Source organism: Lutjanus erythropterus, chromosome 20, assembly GCF_056507025.1.
Source record: "Lutjanus erythropterus isolate fLutEry1 chromosome 20, fLutEry1.hap2, whole genome shotgun sequence".
In the NCBI taxonomy this organism is placed as follows: Eukaryota; Metazoa; Chordata; class Actinopteri; order Lutjaniformes; family Lutjanidae; genus Lutjanus; species Lutjanus erythropterus.
In genome coordinates this window covers 2,618,539-2,636,647 of record NC_139336.1, presented here as the reverse complement: position 1 = coordinate 2,636,647, position 18,109 = coordinate 2,618,539, and the positions used below count along the sequence as shown (strand labels likewise).

The window sequence follows — 18,109 nt, the reverse complement described above, 5'->3', positions numbered from 1 at the left end:
CTGTTGTTAAGTCAACTAATAAGAAGGAAGAAAATAGACTTCAGGTCATAGTTAGGTGTGTAAAGCGTGTATTGATGATAAGTCCTGAATTTATCTGTATTGTCTGGCTCAATCTTGTTCCTCTAACACATAAAGATTAATCTTTAATAGCCAGTGTTGAAGTGTTCAGGCTGAGCAGAACCATTTTTGACAGCCAGGATTACAATTGTTCCGCTCATTTAATAAAAAAAAGCTTCCTGGCTGACAATAAAAATGTCACAAAATAGGTTATGCGAAGTCTAACCCTTTCCCCATACAGCCAGGACTAACATTACATACAAAAGCTGGGGTTTGTAATAGGACTGGGCAATAAAACATTATAGATAGAGACACTTCAACAACAGCAAATAAGAACATTGTTCAATAAAGCGTTTGATAGTTTCAATTATATGCATTAAAAGTGCCATGAAAACACATAACAGATACATAGGTGTGTTGTTCAGTTGCACCATTGAGAAGATGAGTGCAGATCGTGACATTATTAATAAACAAGCGCAAATTCACATAAATGTGTGTGTGTGTGTGGGGGGGGGGGCTCTCTGATGGCTCCCATAAGAGTCTACCACAAAACCCTTCGTGAATTATGAAATGATGTCATTAATGAAAAAAGAGCGCTGTTGAGTGCAGTGGTGCTTCCCACGGCAGTCTATGACTAATGGTCAGAGTATGTCGACAGCATGTAAATCTGAAGTTATAGGCCACTCCCACTGCCACACACACCTTTTAGCCAGTTGTCATGAACATTTAATCAGCTGTTCTTTGGTCATGACCAACCTTTCCACAAACTCGTGCAGTTTTGTGAAACCATTTGGAAGTTACAGTACGCACCTTTTTTAATCACCATGCCCCCTTTTTGCCAGTTGGCATGAAAACAAAGACAAACCTTTACAGGCGCGCACACACACACACACACACACACACACACACACACACACACACACACACACACACACACACACACACTTGATCTTTATCCCATTTTTCAGCCTCCTCCTGCAAAAACTCAGACTCCTCACTGCAAACTGTAGAGCAGCAGTTTGTTGTTGTTTTGCTGGTGTCTCTTGATTTAAAAAAGTGGTTAAATTCAAAGAAAAGTGGTTATATTCAACCTGTTTTCTCTTTGTTGAAAATAGGTCATTGAAAATGATCAGTAATAATTAATTGATTGAAAAGTAACATTGTATCATGATAAAGTTTCCAGCTATTTCGCCCTGCCCCAGTTTGTTATTAGTAAGTCAATCACATGTAACATCAGCATTTCATCACCCTGAAAGCAGTGTACATCATGTAAGATAAGAAATGTACCACATGCAGGCTTGGTAAGTAATGGATTACATGTAATGGGATTACGTAATCTGGATACAAAAAAATGTAACTATATTCCATTACAGTTACAGATAAAAAAAAGACAATCAGATTACAGATATGGATAGTAAAACTGGTTTAGCAGGATTATAATTTTATAATAAAGAACAATATCTTACCATGCACAGTAAACTGAACATCTTTGAGTTGTGGACAAAACAAGACATTTGAAGACGTCATCTTGGACTTTGATCAATCATTGAGAAAATAATCACCTGATTAACTGATGATGAAAATAATTGTTAGTTGCAGCCCTAAAACACTATATTGGGCTAAATAATTTCACCATATTTATAATCCAAAAGTAACAGAAAGTAATCAAGTTATGTTACTTTAATATTGTGACACTTTGATTCTGTTACTGACTACATTTTTTTTAACAGGTAATTAAAAAGTGTATCAGAGTACATTTTTAAACAGCCCTGCACATGTGATGTGAGTGTTGGGAGCAGGTCCAGGTTGAAGTCAAGTTTATTCCAGCCTGAAACTGTCAGCATACAGTACAGAACATACTTTATAACTCTGTGTTATAGATCCAAGTGACTAAGCCATGTGTTCCCTTCTTCTCAACCCTCGTTTTACATCAGCGGATGATGAAAACAGGATGAAGCGTCATTGCTCAGTTGAGTAATGCTCAGTTAGACAAACTGTGGGCTGGTTCTGATTTCTCTTTAGTTGTCCTGGGTAATAAATTGAAGGCACAATGGGCTTAGTGAAATCTTCAGGTACACTGTTAACGGTTCAAAGACAAAGTTCAGACCCATATTTTCTGCATCACTGTGAGGCTGATTATCCCTGTAATTAACCTGCTGGATCTGATATCACAGCAGTGAGTGTGATGTATTTCTGTTTAAACAGTAGTAAGTATCAGCTAATCAGAGAGCAGCAGTGGGCTGATGGAAACCATTTGTGTTGCAGGCTGTCTCTGAAGATTGAACCTGGCAACAGCTCCCCTCGCATCGCTTCTTCTAAAGAAGACCTGGCAGGTAAGACACACATGTGGTAGAGCTACACTGATTTAATAGTCTTTCAGTGGTTTGTTTATTAGGGCCATAAGATTAGGTTCTGTTTTATTCTTATTTCTTTTCCTATGTCAGACAAATAAAATAAACGGTTTCCAGTCAGTAAATCTTTATGTAACACCAGTTATAATTACCCATGAATTATAGCAGACAGGTTTTCATTATTTAAATGACTACATGATACATTTTGTTCAATTTTTTTTTTTATAGCTCGAGGATCTTCGGGCCAATCATATAGAGGATTTTGGTAGCAGTTTCTAGGAGCAGTTAATGTTCATTGTGTTGAAGATTGGGAAATGTGCTTGTTTGCCTTCTTGCTGAGGAATAGATGACAATATTCCCGCCCACCTCATGTCTGTACATCAAATATGAAGCTACAGCCAGTAGCCAGTTAGCTAGTGCTGTGAATCTGACAATACATATCACATATGATTTAATATATTGTGATACTGGAAGTGATATAGTGCTAATTTTTAAATATTTTAGGAAAAAATGTCATAGTATAAAGAACACACTAGCATATGGATAACATTTAGTTAAAAAAAACAAAAAACCTTTATATGCACTCAGAACATGGAAGCTAGATAAGAACACTGTAGTTGACTGTTGACTAATTATTTTACATTATATTATCTTTACCTGTTTTGTATTATTTTCCATCACAACCTTGCAGAAGGAAGAGAGGATGGGTGTGTGTGGGTGTGTGTGTGTTATGAACGTGTGTTCCACTTTGTATTTATGTTGGATACTGTTTATTGTATTGTCTTTGTTTTCCTAAATGAAATTGTGGACTGTTTTCCTGCCCTACTTTATGCAACTCTTCTACAAAAAAACATACTTGACAAAAAGAACACTGCTATTTAGCAAAAACAACACAAAAAACCTCTTCATATTTAACCTGCTATATTTTTTGCCATTTTGCACATCATATGTATATGTGCACAGAATTTTCTCATTTCCAAAGGTAACAAAATCCGCATACCAGCAACTCGAATGATTAATATGTTATAAAAATGACATGTAAAATATACAATATATATGTATATATTTTTTACGGGTAGTTAAATGCCATAAGTATTTGTATCCAGGCACAGTGTTTTTCTTGGTAGTGATACCAAGATAACAAGAGGAAAGTTACTGAGTCTGACCAAGAAATGCACGAGAATATGTTCCTCCAAAAACTTACACACAGTTTTGTTCAGCTAAAAAAAACAAAAAAACACTCAAGAAGTAATGTGTTTCTGATTATACAGATACATAAAGTTAGTAGAAAGTTAATTAAAAAGTTACTTTTATCCATTATTTGTCACGGAGCATGAACCATGTTGATAAAAAACAGAAGGGGACCTAAAACAGAGCCTTGAGGTACTCCACATTTCACAGACATGTTAAATTACCAAGAGTAAACTGCTTGTCTGAGAGGACGGAGGTGAAGCAAAAGCAGCATCTGCAAGTCCAACAATGTCTCCAGATGGCACATTAAGATCCAGTAATCCACTGTAAAAAATAGAGCTGGTTTAATAATTTGTAAGACTCTCTTTGTATGAATATCTGTTTGGTTAATACCATTAATGTAGCGTGACCATAGAGTTTAGACCACCGCAGAATGATAAATGATCACCCTCAGCTTTCTGCAGGTTGAGTTGGTTACATGGGTTTCTGTATTGACAGTTGATTGATTATATTTTGACTGGGTTGGAAAAGAAAACAGCCGACAGCTAGCTGGCTGTTCCGAGTGGACTCCGCAATCATTTCCTGCTTATCTTCCATCCTTCACCTCTCTGTGTTCTCTGAGGTCATCGTGGAGGTGAGGAGGCTGTAGTGAAGCCACTCTGAGAGCTGCACAGAGACTAATGACTTTCCTTTTGCATTTGTAACGTGTGCAGACAGGCCAGCGCAGTGGGAGCTGAGTGAAAAGTTCCATGAGGACATGTAGCAGTGGGCCAGTCTGCTTCCTTTATTTTCCTTTCTCGTGTCGTGGCTTTGGAGGGGTTCGTTTTGAGAGAGCTGAGGTGATGTAATGCAGCATGAACAAGCCAAGATCTGGATGTAGGTCAGGGTAATAAAGAGGGATGAACCCAGAGGCACATCAAAGACAACACAGATATGTGTGTAAGCTATGTTTTTTTCTACACGTGTCAATGAGCTTGTTTAGCATGATCATAGTGACATCAGAAGATTAGTTAACAGACATAAAATAAGTCATTAAAAAAACAACAATTTAGTCAATTGTTAAATCATCTGAGTAATAATTTGATCAGTCATTTTATAGTTCAAACCATTAATAAACGTCTGTCCACACCAACAACAATTATAATAACAACAATGTGAGCATCCACACTGATGAATGATGGCGTTCTGTAAACAGTGGCGCCAAGCACGCACTGCGCGCTCCAGCTGTGTCGGCAGCTCAGGAAAATGGATATTGATGAGCTTTGACTGCTGTATGAGAAACAAAAAGAAACCATGACGGATGTGGGTCACGAAAGACGAGAGCTGTTAGGAGATTCCAACACTCTGTTACGAGGGTTGTCGTCTTTTGAAGACAAATTTGATTCATACTTTAGTATGAGTCAACAACCATTTGATGGTTGCCTGGTGATCGTCAAAGAAGACATCAGTAAGGACCAAACAAACTTCAAAGACCACATCAGCACCAAAGACAATTTGGCAGTATGTCTCAGGTAAAATGATGTTTTTTAATGTGTCATTTGCAGCCTAATATTACATTACATAAGTGTTTAATAAGTAAGTTGTATGGCACAATATTTTATGAATTTTGTTTGGCTGTCACTGTTTTAGTTGTGGTGTGGACTCCACCATCCACTTGATTTAAATCAATCTATTTATAATTATTGTTCTTGATGTGGACGACCCTTAAGAATTGGCATCAGTGTTGATCCAGGCATGTTTTAATGAATCTATATTGGCTAAAATAAATCCAATCAAAACCCACAGTGCATACATTTTGCTAAATAGAGTGTACAAGTGGAAATTAGTGTGTGGATGTGAACAATTATCTGGATGCACCAGTGAGTGACTCTGAGTTCTGACACCTGTATTGGCAAAGTTCACAGTAGTATCCCAACACTAACAAATGTGTTATTGAATCTTTTGTCTCCCTGTTCTCTTTCTCTGTTACTTTCACCAGTTAAAATGGCAAATGACACATTGGCAGATCATGTGAGCTGTCACTAATTAACTTAAAAGTTGTAATCACATGACAGTCGCATTTAGTAAAAATAGGGACATTAGCAGTATTACAATTTTAAAATGAATTTTAAATGAAATAATGACATACTACAGTGCACAGTGTGCTCATTACAGCACCTAACAAGTCTCACAGCATCACTCTGGTCTCAGTGAATCCAGCTAATCTTACAGCTGCCAAATCATCATTAGTGGATAAGTGAAAACATACTTTCTCCAGGTGGACATGTTACTGTTATTTTGTTTGAGAATCAGAAAAGATTCTGCCTTCAGCTGTGAAAATTCTGTCATCACCCAAAACTGGACGTCTAATTTAAGTAAACATGTCAGGCTACCGATAACCGATAACACTAACGTTAGCTACATGGAAATCCAGTTAGCTAGCTAGTCTGTCGATACTACTACAACTTCTGAAAAATATTTTAGAACTGTAGGTGGGGATGCTGGTGACCAGGATGGTATAAAGGTAAAAACACAAGCCCCATTATAACTTCATCGCAGCTTACTTGAAGTTTGAGTGTAAAAGAACATTTAAATGTGCATAATTACTGCTATCAATCTAAATGTGCATTTGCGTATAACAAATCTGGACAAACAATGAATAAACTTAACAACAAACATAAAACATGTTAGGCTAAACAGTTTGAACATATTTTATATTGAGGTAATCTAGAAGTAACACCCAGTAATCAGGTTATATTACTTTAATATTGTGATACTTGGATTATGTTACTGAATACATTTATTACCAGGTAATTAGTAACTGTGTCTGAATACATTTGTAAAGTAACCCTCCCAAGTCTGATGCTGGCTTGCAGATCATGTCACATCAGTCCCAGCTTAACTTTCATTCCTATCAGATTAATAATTTAAGATGCTAACCTAGTTTAAAACTAAAAAAGTCAGGACACACCGTAAAACGTAAACAAAAACAGAATGCAATGATTCACAATTACTTTTCAACATATATTCAATTGAATAGAGTACAAAGAGAAGATATTTAATGTTCACACTGATGTCATATAACTTCTGTGGGCCTGAGCTCATCTGAGATGAACTGATGGAAAGTGGAAAAATGTGCTTTGGTCTGTGTTCCAGATTGTTTTTGGAAATCATTGAAGTCATGTCCTCTGGACTGAAGAGAAAAGGGATAATTCAGAGTGTTACCAGCACAAAGTTCAGAAACCAGTATCTGTGATGGTATCAGGGTGTGTGTGTGAAGCTGAAAGGTATGTACAGGATTTTAGCAACATTAGCTGCCATCCTGACAACATCTCTTTCAGCTGCTTATTTCAGCGAGACAATGCCAAGACACATTGTCCACATGTTCCAACAGCGTGGCTTCATAGTAAAAGAGTTCAGGTACTAGACTGACCTGCCTGCAGTCCAGACTTGCATCAGTCTTGCAGAAAGGTGGACAGAAAACAACCTATGTCTCACAATCAGCAAAACCATGCAGAGCAGGTGAACAGTTTTGTGTTCCTGGGAGTCAACGTCACAACTGTCATGGACATCACACTTTTCCACCCTGAAGAAGGTTCAGAAACAGATCCATTTCTTAAGGCAACATGAGAAGGCAAAATTCCTGTGCCAAGTACAGGGTGACATGGGAATGAAACATTTTCAGCATTGTTCCTTTCCTCTCCCACAAAAATACTCCTGTCCTGTCCAGATCCCAGGAGAATGACTTCTGTCCCACCCCACTTGTCAATCTGCATCATCTGCATATCTGCAATCTACATTATACACTGGTCAGCCATCAGATCAGACAGGAGGAGATTAAAAGTAAGAATAAAAAAGACAAGAGAATGAATATCATGATGCGCAAAATAGTAGAAAAACAAAAATAGTTAATTCATATATACAAAATGACATGTTGTCATTGTGTGTCCTAAATTCCTGTCCTGACCCAGTCCTGTGATGAGTAGTGAAATTGCCTCCCATCCCAGGGGACTCAAATGTCATCCTCTAGTGCCAAGTTCTCATGAACGTCAACAGAGGAGCAGAAGAAAGCATCCTGACTGGAAGCATCACAAACTGGCATGATGGGATGTACACAGCCCAGGACAGAAGGGTGATTAAACACATCCAGAACATCACTTGTACCATCTACTGAGCATCAGTGATATCAGGGAGGTGAGGTGCCTGCCAAGCCCAGAGGACACTAAAAGACAACAGAGACAGCAGCCACCCCAGCTGATTACAGCCTGTTCACCTGCTGCCACCAGGCAGGAGAAACACAACACTCTGCTGCTGATCCATCAGACTGAAGAGCAGCTTCTTCCCTCAGACTGTCAGACTCCTCAACTCATCATCAGCACTCCACCATAAAAAATACATTTTCTTGTGTAACATCAAGGGACTACGACTTTCAGTGACACTTTATATTCTATTATGAGTTACTTAGAATGTGTTAATTGTTATTACCTATTAACTAACACTTATTACAAGCACCTTAATATAACGTGTTGCCCAGCTTTCTTTTTGTCTTGCAACCCTGTATTGTAGTATTACAAATAAATCAATTCTGAAAGTTGAAGGAACACCAACAGGCAGATATCTGGATGAATTCTTTGATACACAGACTGGTGGTGTGTCTCAGTTTGGACACTTCCATCAGTACACTGTCATGTAGTGCACTTTCCACACTATGTACTCACTTGCATAGTGTGTCAATTTCCACAGGTAGTTCTATCTTAAATTGAGGACAGCCATTGAGCTGTTATCGGAAATGCTGATTACAGCTTCTTCTTCTTTGTGGGTGAACTGAAGCTGGGTGGAGCTTTACTGCCACCCGCCAAAACATCTACCAGCTTGTTTATTCATTTGTATTAAATTTCACTTTATTCAACATGAACATCATATTAATTTATTTTGCTTTTGTTTGCCTTCTGTTTCTGGGGAGATTAAAAATATGCTATAATCTCTGTTGGCGAACAACCCGGCCCTGCCTCCTCCTGCTGGCTGAAAATGCAACAATATGTTGATTTATATTTAATTCACAGAACCAAATCTTTACAAACTTTACCAAATAAATGTAACAACAGTGTAGTGTTGCTAAATACATACAGGACTGATATCTGTATAATTTAATGTTCACTGTGGCCACTGTAGTCACTGCTGCTGTGTCCTCGGCTGTCTGGACTGCCATTTTCACAAATTTGGCTGTTTTTGGTTGTTTGGTAGCCCTGCCTCTGTGACTATTTAGACAAGATGGCGACTTCATTTGGCTGTAAATGTCAATGTGCACACACTAATGTACTCAAAACAGGAAGTATAAGTACAGAAGTACGTGGACTGAGACACAGCTAGACGTATAGGTGGAGTGCTACTCTAATTGGGTCAAGCTGGAGTCAGTCGTTTTCATGTAAACCTCTTCAGTTTGTATATAGTCATTAAATGTGTTAACCATCAACTGCTCATTTACCACAAATGCTGGTTTGCTCTTGTTGATGCCTTGTGAGGGTTATACATTAAAGTTGCGTTTTTATTTAGTGTAGTTTGCGTCATAAGGATTTCTCATCCTGACAGACAGAGGAAACGATGTTGGACTTTGTCGTTTTGTGTCAGACGTTTGACATGCTGTGGCTTCATTATACAACACAAAAATCATCAGGGGACCTGGCCGACTGAAGCTACATTACATTATTTTTAGATAAATGAGCTTATATGAATCATAGCCGCTTAGGCCAGTTAATTCTTTACATGAGCTTAAAGTCTAACGGCTGACTAAAATGTCCCATGAGCAAGTTAACGATGCAGCTAATAGCAGTCTAACAGCGGCAACATGTCAGCCATTCCACAGCAGTGTCCTCTGGGACTCAACGCATTGATCTTTTTCCATAGACTCATGTCTCGCTGGCTGGCCAGCCACATGGTGGGATTTGTTTGTGCTGGTTACTATAGTCACTGCTATTCTCTCTGTCTCTCTGTTTCTTTCTCCCACTTATCACACAATTCTGTATAATTACAACTCACACCGTTTTTAGTATTAATCTTTATAGAGTGATTGTTATTAAGTGCTTGTCTCTGGACTGACCGTAGGGGATTGAGCAGTAATGGAAGGAAAGCTTTTGAATTCATGTTAATTACAAAAGCATCTTTCTGTGCCAGGAGTGTCTCGTGCTGCAGTCACTACATACACACGACATCAGTGAATCATTTTGGAAGGAAGCATGTGTCTCAGCTCTTACATAGAGATCTTTGGCTGGAAGCAGCTTTGCCTGAGGGTCAGCGTTTGGTTTCTGTCATCACTGCTCAGTTTGTTGTTATCATGACAACATTCTGTTTTCTTATTAAGACATTTTTATTAAGAAATATTTTTCCCATTATGACACACCAGCCCATCTTGTATTAAACATTTCCCATCATGATGAATTGCTACAAGATTATCAGACCATGTCATGCGTCATAGTGAGAAAAACACCCAGTTATAGCCTAATAAGAAGACGCTGTGGTCTCTTGAGATAAGACAAATAGGCTTAGTGGGAGACCCAGAGAAAACCATGGCATCAAATTTGAAAATCCAGAAAGTCTCACTCTGGAGGAGTTTCTTGATGTGATCACCCCTCTTGTGTACCAACAGGTTTTTTTTAGCCATGATTCTTTGTTGCCAGCTGATAAGTAGCTGTGTACTAGTCTGTCTCTGATGGAAGGGGCTTTTTTATAGGAAAAAATGGGGGCATCTGGAAAAAGTTCTCTGAGGGTCGGGTCACAGATGATTATGTTCAAGTTTGATCTGATAATTTGTTTGACGTGAGGAACCTGGGTGCTGTAGGTGGTGGTCTGGTTCCAATGCTTCTTTGGAGTTTTGGAGTTTGGTGTTTTGGTGATATATAATAAACCAGCTCTGTCTGGTGTTGCAGCTTTCTGCTGTGCTTGTGAGATGAGGTGACGTTTATAGCAGTGTCCTCTGAAGTTGTCAGTCATGATGTGAGATTGTGCAGCAAAGTCCTGATCCTGGCCACAGAATCTTCTGAGGTGTAAAAATTGATCATTTGGGAATTTAGTCTTTAAGAAGGGAGGGTGAAAACTATCAGTATGTAGAATGGTGTCTGTGATTTTGTTGTAGATAGTAGTGTGTAGCTGTTGGTCTTCACCCTTTGAGATGGTGAGGTTCAGAAAATGAATTCTGTCTCTAGAGTCTACCATCAACAGTATGATATTTTCACAGCGCCGCCATTACCGTAGTGGCACGTCACAGCAGTCACTCTCGGTGTCCCCTGGTTGCATCTGGAAGGAAGCCCAAGATTTGCAAAATTCTCATGAGATTTCCTCATGGGTTTGGTCACAATGTTCATTCTCAACAGCTCTTTTGCAGGCCTGGGGTTCCCTTCAGGACATGGTGTCTGCTGTTGCCTGCTGACAGTGAAGCACGGATAATTGGACTGACAGAGGCCCTCAGTAACTGATAACAGTTTTTTGGATTGCGATATTAACGTTCTTTAGATTTTACGCAGTAGTTAGATGGAACAGAAATAGATGATGGAGAAGAGAAGAAACCGACCACCTCTGCCACATTTAAGTTCTGAAGCACTGTGTAATACATATATTAGAAATATGAATTCATGATTTTATAGGTATTCAGATATTTAAGATTTTCAGTAACAAATCCTTTCTGTTAATAGTCTTGATCCACTTCTGGCAAACGCCCAGTGAATCTCTGTGGGTTGTGCAGTCTGAGACACTTCTTTACAACTTACTAGACGTTGTCGTCAAAAGTAATGTTACATTAAAAACTACATGTAAAAGTAGAAAATAGTACACTTGGTATGACATCTTGCATTCAAACGTGTACACAATGTAGAGAGATACCACAACAACAATGGTGGATTGTTTACTTCCCCAGATTCTCCTGTTACAGATGAGGCTTTGCATGATGCCTGTGAGACAGAACTCTGTAACAACAGAAGGACTTTTCACACTGCATATTCATAGCCCAGGGCTATGCTTAACTGTTACGACCCCAAGTTGGGCTAGGGGATGAGGGGTGCAACATTAAATAAATTTAACCGAGAGAAAAGGGAAGGAAGGAGAACTGAGACAAAATTGTAAACAAAGGTTCTTTTATTAACAAATGTGTCAAATTAAGTTAAGATAGCCAGGGAGGCTAACAAGAACACAAGCACAGAACAGCCGGTGGGACTAGCAAAGCACATGAGGGTGCCCAAACGAGTGCTCTTGCCAACCATGGAGGTAACAAGGCACATGAAACACAAAGGCAGGTGACTTCACTAGCTGAGAGCGCTAACAAAGCACTTGTTGACTGCCACGAGTAGTCTAACCTGCTGCTGCAGGATTAGACTACAGACTAGCAGATTTTAACCCTGAGATTATTTAGCACCTTTTCACACACACGTTTAGCCCAAGATTAAGCTAAGCCCAACACTACACTATTCACACTGTACTTCTACTGGTTCTGTGATTACTCCTCTGATCTTTTAGTCCTGTTTCTCACTGGCACCTGTTAGCCCTGGGTTAAGTTGATTTTCAGGGGATACTCCCACAAACTCAGGTCTAATCCTGCTGTGGCTAAAGGCTAAAGTTAGAGTTAGCCCACTTTGGAATGAGCCAAGATTGTGCCAGTGTGAAAGCTGCCTTAGCCCCAGGCTAAGACGACTCTTAGCTGTCTTAGCATGGGGCTAAGTGCAGTGTGAAAAGCCCTTCAGTTGGTTCAGATCAGAGCTTTTACTACTTAGTAAGGAAATATTCATCCAAACTTCAAAAGTTGACTCAAACATTCAAAAACTCTTTCAAGAATGGCCCAGTCATCATACTGTCACCTGTTACCTGTGGAGTGTTCCAAACGTGTTTTCTGAGCGTTCCACACAACTTTCTCAGTCTGTTGTTGGCCCTGACCCAACTTTTTGAAACGTGTTGCCATGTCAAGTTGAGAGCGAGTGTGTTTTTCCAAAAATCAATTAATTTGATGAGGTAATACAGTAAATAAATTAGCATTGGCCTGTCAATTGACTATATGTCAAAAATAATTAGCAAATTATCACATTGTGTTTTGTTTCTGTTTTGCACAGCGTCCCAGCTCTTTTGGAATGAGTGTTTTAATAAGTGCAGATGGTGTTCTCCTCATGCTGGTCAGATGATCATTCGGAGTTACATAACATGGCAGAAACAGGCTGCTCTGGCTGTGTCCACTGGCCTGTTGGCTCGTTCAGCATAAACAAGTGTCATGCACTTCACACACTGCCAAACACAAGAATTTTGGTTTACTCACTCTCTCCGTGTACAACAAGTGAGTGCAAGATGGCACAGGGGACCGAGCAGAACATGTGCAAGGACAAAAACAAGAGAGATCCCACGTGATATGATGCATTCACAGGTCATACATCACTGTGTGTAAACAGGAACAGAACTGCCTGATGGTGGTGCTGTACGTGACTTTAGCAGTGATCATCCTGAGAATATTAGCTCATTTTGAATCATTATGTTCCATAAATCATCTATTTCGGGAAGCTTGTGACTGAGCTTCTCGTGACTAAATTTTCAGACCACAGTCTGCTTAATTCATCCAAGCTGTTTGGTTATGTCTTAGCAGCAGTGCAAGTAGCTGAGTAAGCACACACACATGTGCTTCAAGATGAGCTAAGAGCTAACATCAATCACCTGGAATATGGCTTTTCAAAGAGCTTTTTGGACATGTCCAGCACCTGCTGTGAGGTCACAGCTTTACTGTTCTCTGGTCTTCCTAACCTGCCGGTCCTACTGTGTGTGGATTTTAGTCTTCCCATTAGGGCAGTGACAGTACGGAGTTTTTATTACCACAGTGACAAATCAACATATTACTGGAGACAGATGGTGGTTTACCACAACCGACTTAATAATTACAATTTATTGGACTTTATTGAAGATTATTGTCAGTAGCGTAACGTCTTTAAGGAATAAGGCAAAACGTAAGTGTGTACGGTGTGCAAGTGAGGGAGAGCGATAAGTAGATGAGTGACAATGCTGCTCATAGCAGAGCAGAAACTTAAACTTAACACTAATTTGTCACAAATAAATGCTTCCATGATTAATGTAACAGTGTTCACCAGTTGCTTTCGCAACTTCAACTGATAAAATAAAGCCACAATATTATCAGTGCAACGCTGTCAGTTCAATAACAAAAATGAAACATGTAAGCTAAGCCAATATGTCAAATATTTGACCACAGCTATTCCAGCCAGAATATTAAACCAGGTGTAGCTGAGAGTGAGTTCACTTAATATGCTTAATATACATTAAGAGGCATCAGACACTGTCAACATGCGTCTTCGCCACTGAAACACAGCATCACCATCTACTGCCCAAACTGCAGCAGGACCAATCAGATACAGCCAGAACAATTAACACTGCTGTATGAACTAAAACATCACAATCTCTCTTAAACAGATTAAAATCTAACAGTCACTCATCACTTGTAATAGGTAATAGGCAGAAATATCAGCACGTAGCTTAGTTTACTTTAGTTTACTACCAGTTCATCAAAGGTGCAAACTCCATTGATGATAAGACCAGGGGCTAGCATCAACACACTCCAGGGCCCTTGGGGCGTTCTGTCACTGTACATCAAAATTTGATTGGCTGATTATATGGTCAGTCAAAGTTGCAATCAAATGGCCACTCTGGGCGTCAACCAAAGGCTAGCAATACCACTGGTGCTGGTCCACAGAGCTGTGATGTGTTTAGACAGCAGTCAGAGGGTTCAGAGGCTGTGTTCCTGACTTGTGTGTGGCAGCACTGATCAACAGATCACTATATTTTCAAACAATAGGGCCCCCAAAAAAACATTTTGCACAGGGCCCCCATAAAGCTAGGCACAGCCCTGGCTTCTTTTCTTTGACAGTAAATGAAGAGTCTTGGACTGTTGGTTGGACAAAACAAGCAATATGAAGATGTCACTTGAGGGTCTTGGGAATTGTGATGAGCAATTTTAATATTTTTTGACATTTTATAGTTAAAGATTGATTAAACTGTCCATTATTTACACGATTAATCAAAAATGAAAATAATTGTTAGTTGCAGCCACAGTTTCTACAGTAGCCCAGAACGGACAAACCAAACATTGGCTCTAGTTTTCCGGCCACTGTTGGTTCTATGTGCTTGGAGGAGGAAAGTGAGCCGGTTGGTCAGCTGGTTTCAAACTACAATCTCATTGCTAGATCATAGTCAATAAATCCCCCTGGTCCTTTAAACAAAAACTGACACATTAATAGTCACCTAAAATAAATAGTGTATTATTAACATGTAGTCCATCCACAGACCTCCAGAACAGCTTCTGTGCTCCTTGTCATAGATTCTCAGTGAATGGAGCTCTGCTGCAGGGATAAAGATCAGTCTTTTCAAAAGATATTCCCTCATCTGGTGTTTTGATGATGACGGAGGAGAGAGACATCTAACATGTCGCTCCAAGTTCTCCCATAAATGTTCAGTGTGGTTGAGATGTGGTGGCTGAGACGGTCATATAGTTCACATCATTTCTCTTCATCAAACCCTTCAATGAGCCTCATATGGAGCATCTGCAACTGTGCTTCTATACTCTTTGAGGTTTTTACACTTCTGTATGGTTGAGATTAGATAACATAACATTAAATCCACTTATTGAATCAGAATCCTTGCACATCACTTTTTAAATCTAATTAGTTTTACCAACAGTTGCTTTTTCAATTAAAATTTTCACATTTTCACAGGCTACTTGCTCCAAATACTGAAGATCCTTAATACAGAACATAACCAAACAGGAATAATTAAATGCACAGAAAGTTTTGTGGGACTGATGTGATAACATTTTTTCTTGAGGGAAACATTGAAAACATTATTTTTTTTACTATTATTCAGAATTTAATACATCATGTAAACAGCATATTTTGTTTGGATATTCTAAATTAGGTGTGGGATATGCTGGTATTATTCAGGTTACAGAAGTATTCTTTAAACATGTACAACCCAGTCAGATTGTGTGTTTCTGTTGGGTTCTTACTGCAGTTTGCAGCACATGGTCTCTTACCTGTTTATGGTCAGCTGAGTGTGTCGTAAACAAATCAGCCAGCCAACAGTTTGTAGCTGGAGTAGAGATACAGGCACAGAACAGAAGCCCGCATTTAAAGAGGGGAGCTGTGTTTGCACGATCCACTATCCACTACCATTGGAAAAGTTTTTGAAAAATCATATTTTAAGACTCTTCGAGTTCTGGTCGGCTGTCTTTAGTCACTATTCAGATGTTTATGAACATGATCTCCATCCTAATCCAGAAACAGCCATTCTAGGCTGGACACAACAGTCAGAAACTCTAAACCACTGCAAAACTCTGTCAATCCAGTATGGAACGGTGATTGCAAAGAAAATCATTCTTAAGATCTGGAACAAACAGATGTCCCACTGCTCTGAAACCTAGCTCATCGAGCTCTCTAGTTCTTTATATATGGAGAAATTTCATTATTAAATGTTGTCGAAAGCAAGAAGGTTCAAGATTAAAAATAATTCTTCTTTCACTAATAAATAATCTTTGGCTGATTACAGACACCAACTAATTTATAGGGAGCACATTAAGCAGGCAACAGCCTTTGGGTCCTGGTAAATCCAGGTGTTTGTTTGCAATGAACCACTTGTCTGTAAATAAAACTAGACAGGATAGTTATTCTTACTTTCCACATGTTGTCTCATTCTTGAAATAGTTTTTAGCTCAGCATTTTTTAAGTTTGAACATTTTTACACTGGAGCTGCAATGATTAATTGATGAATCAATCATTAATTGATGAATCAACTATTAATCAATTACAACTATTTAAAGAATTGATGAATTGATTAGTTTTTTTGTTTGTTTGTTTTTGTTTTTTGTCCAATTTCTCTGATTTCAGCTTCTTATTTTCTGTTTTCTTTACTCCTCTCTGACAGTAAACTGAATATCTTTGGGCTGTGGACAAAGAAAGACATTTGAGGATGTCATCTTGGGCTTGACATTTTTCACCTTTTCATGGACCAAACAACTAATCAATTAATCAAGAAAATAATCAACAGATTGCTCAGTGATGAAAATAATCGTTAGCTGGAGCGTTATTCTCCACTGTAACCACAGAATGAAAAAAAAATTATTTGGAAATGTCATCTGTCCCAAATTCAGTTACATGTTTTGGTTCAGTTCCCTTTTTCTTTCCAGAAATGACTGTAAGTTTACAGCTCTTATTTGCAATCATTTTTGGAAACGAAAGATAAATACCTTAGAGCAGAGGAACATGAGGTCAGCCTCATTATCCTGCTACATTACATGGGTTCCCTTAATTCTAACTTAACCACATTATTTTTTGTGATTACAAAATTACTCATGAGTAAACATTTTCCACTTGTTTTTAGGAAAGATTCTAATTTTAATTTTACATCATTGGTGGGAATATATGTGTGTGTTTCCCCACCAAAACACCCAACAGGCTCAATCACATCCAGCTGTGTGTATGTCCTCTGCTTTTCCTGATGCAGCAGTTCCTACTTTTCATGAGCCTCTTAAGGCTCATAGTACTTAACACCACAAAATAACATATGAGTCTTGAAGCGTTTCAAGCTGAGTGTTCTGAACACAGACTGCCCTGCTGGGTCCGAAATGGTCACTTCTGGCTGGCTGAATGGCCCCTGTGGGTCTGCAGTGAGAGTGAGCAGGGAGTGACTCAGATGTTCCACTGGCACAGAGTGCTGATGATAACACTGCATGAATTCACCGATCCAACGCAGTGCTGCCAGCAGGCTGAGCTCAGGCTGGACTGATGATAGGACTGTATGTGCAGACGCTGTTACACACACACACACAGTCACCACACTGAACATATAGAAAGAGTCACTGCAGCAAGTGAAGGCACTGGTTCCATATTGATGATTCTGCGGAGCCTCATCTTGTGCCACGCTGGCGCCACCTATTGGATTTGATAGAAAAACTTCTTAAAGGAGAGCTGGTCCACATACTAATAACCCATTCTTGAGAGATGGGACAAATCATGTCCCACCTATCTTTTAAGGATGAACATATATTAAATATATGTATTTTGTAAAATATTTTGGTTTAACCAGGAAACAGCCTTGTCCCAGAAAAGATTTCACATCTTCAAACAATTTAAAAATGTGTCAAAAGCCTTCAAAATCTAAAACTAACAATACCTACTGATAACATAGGTAGAAAAAATGTGCTACTATAATACATTTAATGCATGTTATCATTTTTTAAATGAAAATGTTGTCCCTTTAAAGTTGTGTCCCAGATTTCCATCAACAGATTTTTACAACATCATGATTTAATCAAGCATAAAGGGTTACCTATACCCTAAAGACGCATTGTCTCACTTCCTGGTTTACAAAAGGTGGGAATACTGTTCAAGCACTGGTAGACTTTCTATTTTTTAGAATAATTGTTAAATTTCTTAGTTTCTTTCTTAATACCAACATAAGGTAATATAAGATCATTCACAGAACACACATTATACAACACAAGATGCACA

The 18,109-nt window shown here is 38.8% G+C and overlaps 1 protein-coding gene across 2 annotated transcripts in view; it reads left to right on the top strand.

Annotated features, from left to right (window-relative positions):
- LOC146308005 (ras-specific guanine nucleotide-releasing factor RalGPS1-like) overlaps nucleotides 1-18,109 on the top strand; it is a 148,021-nt gene that overhangs the window by 115,261 nt on the left and 14,651 nt on the right. For both annotated transcript variants that reach the window (XM_084746034.1, XM_084746033.1), the window contains exon 11: nucleotides 2,323-2,390. In XM_084746034.1, coding sequence (XP_084602160.1) covers nucleotides 2,323-2,390 — 68 coding nt within the window. The remainder of the gene's footprint in view (nucleotides 1-2,322; nucleotides 2,391-18,109) is intronic.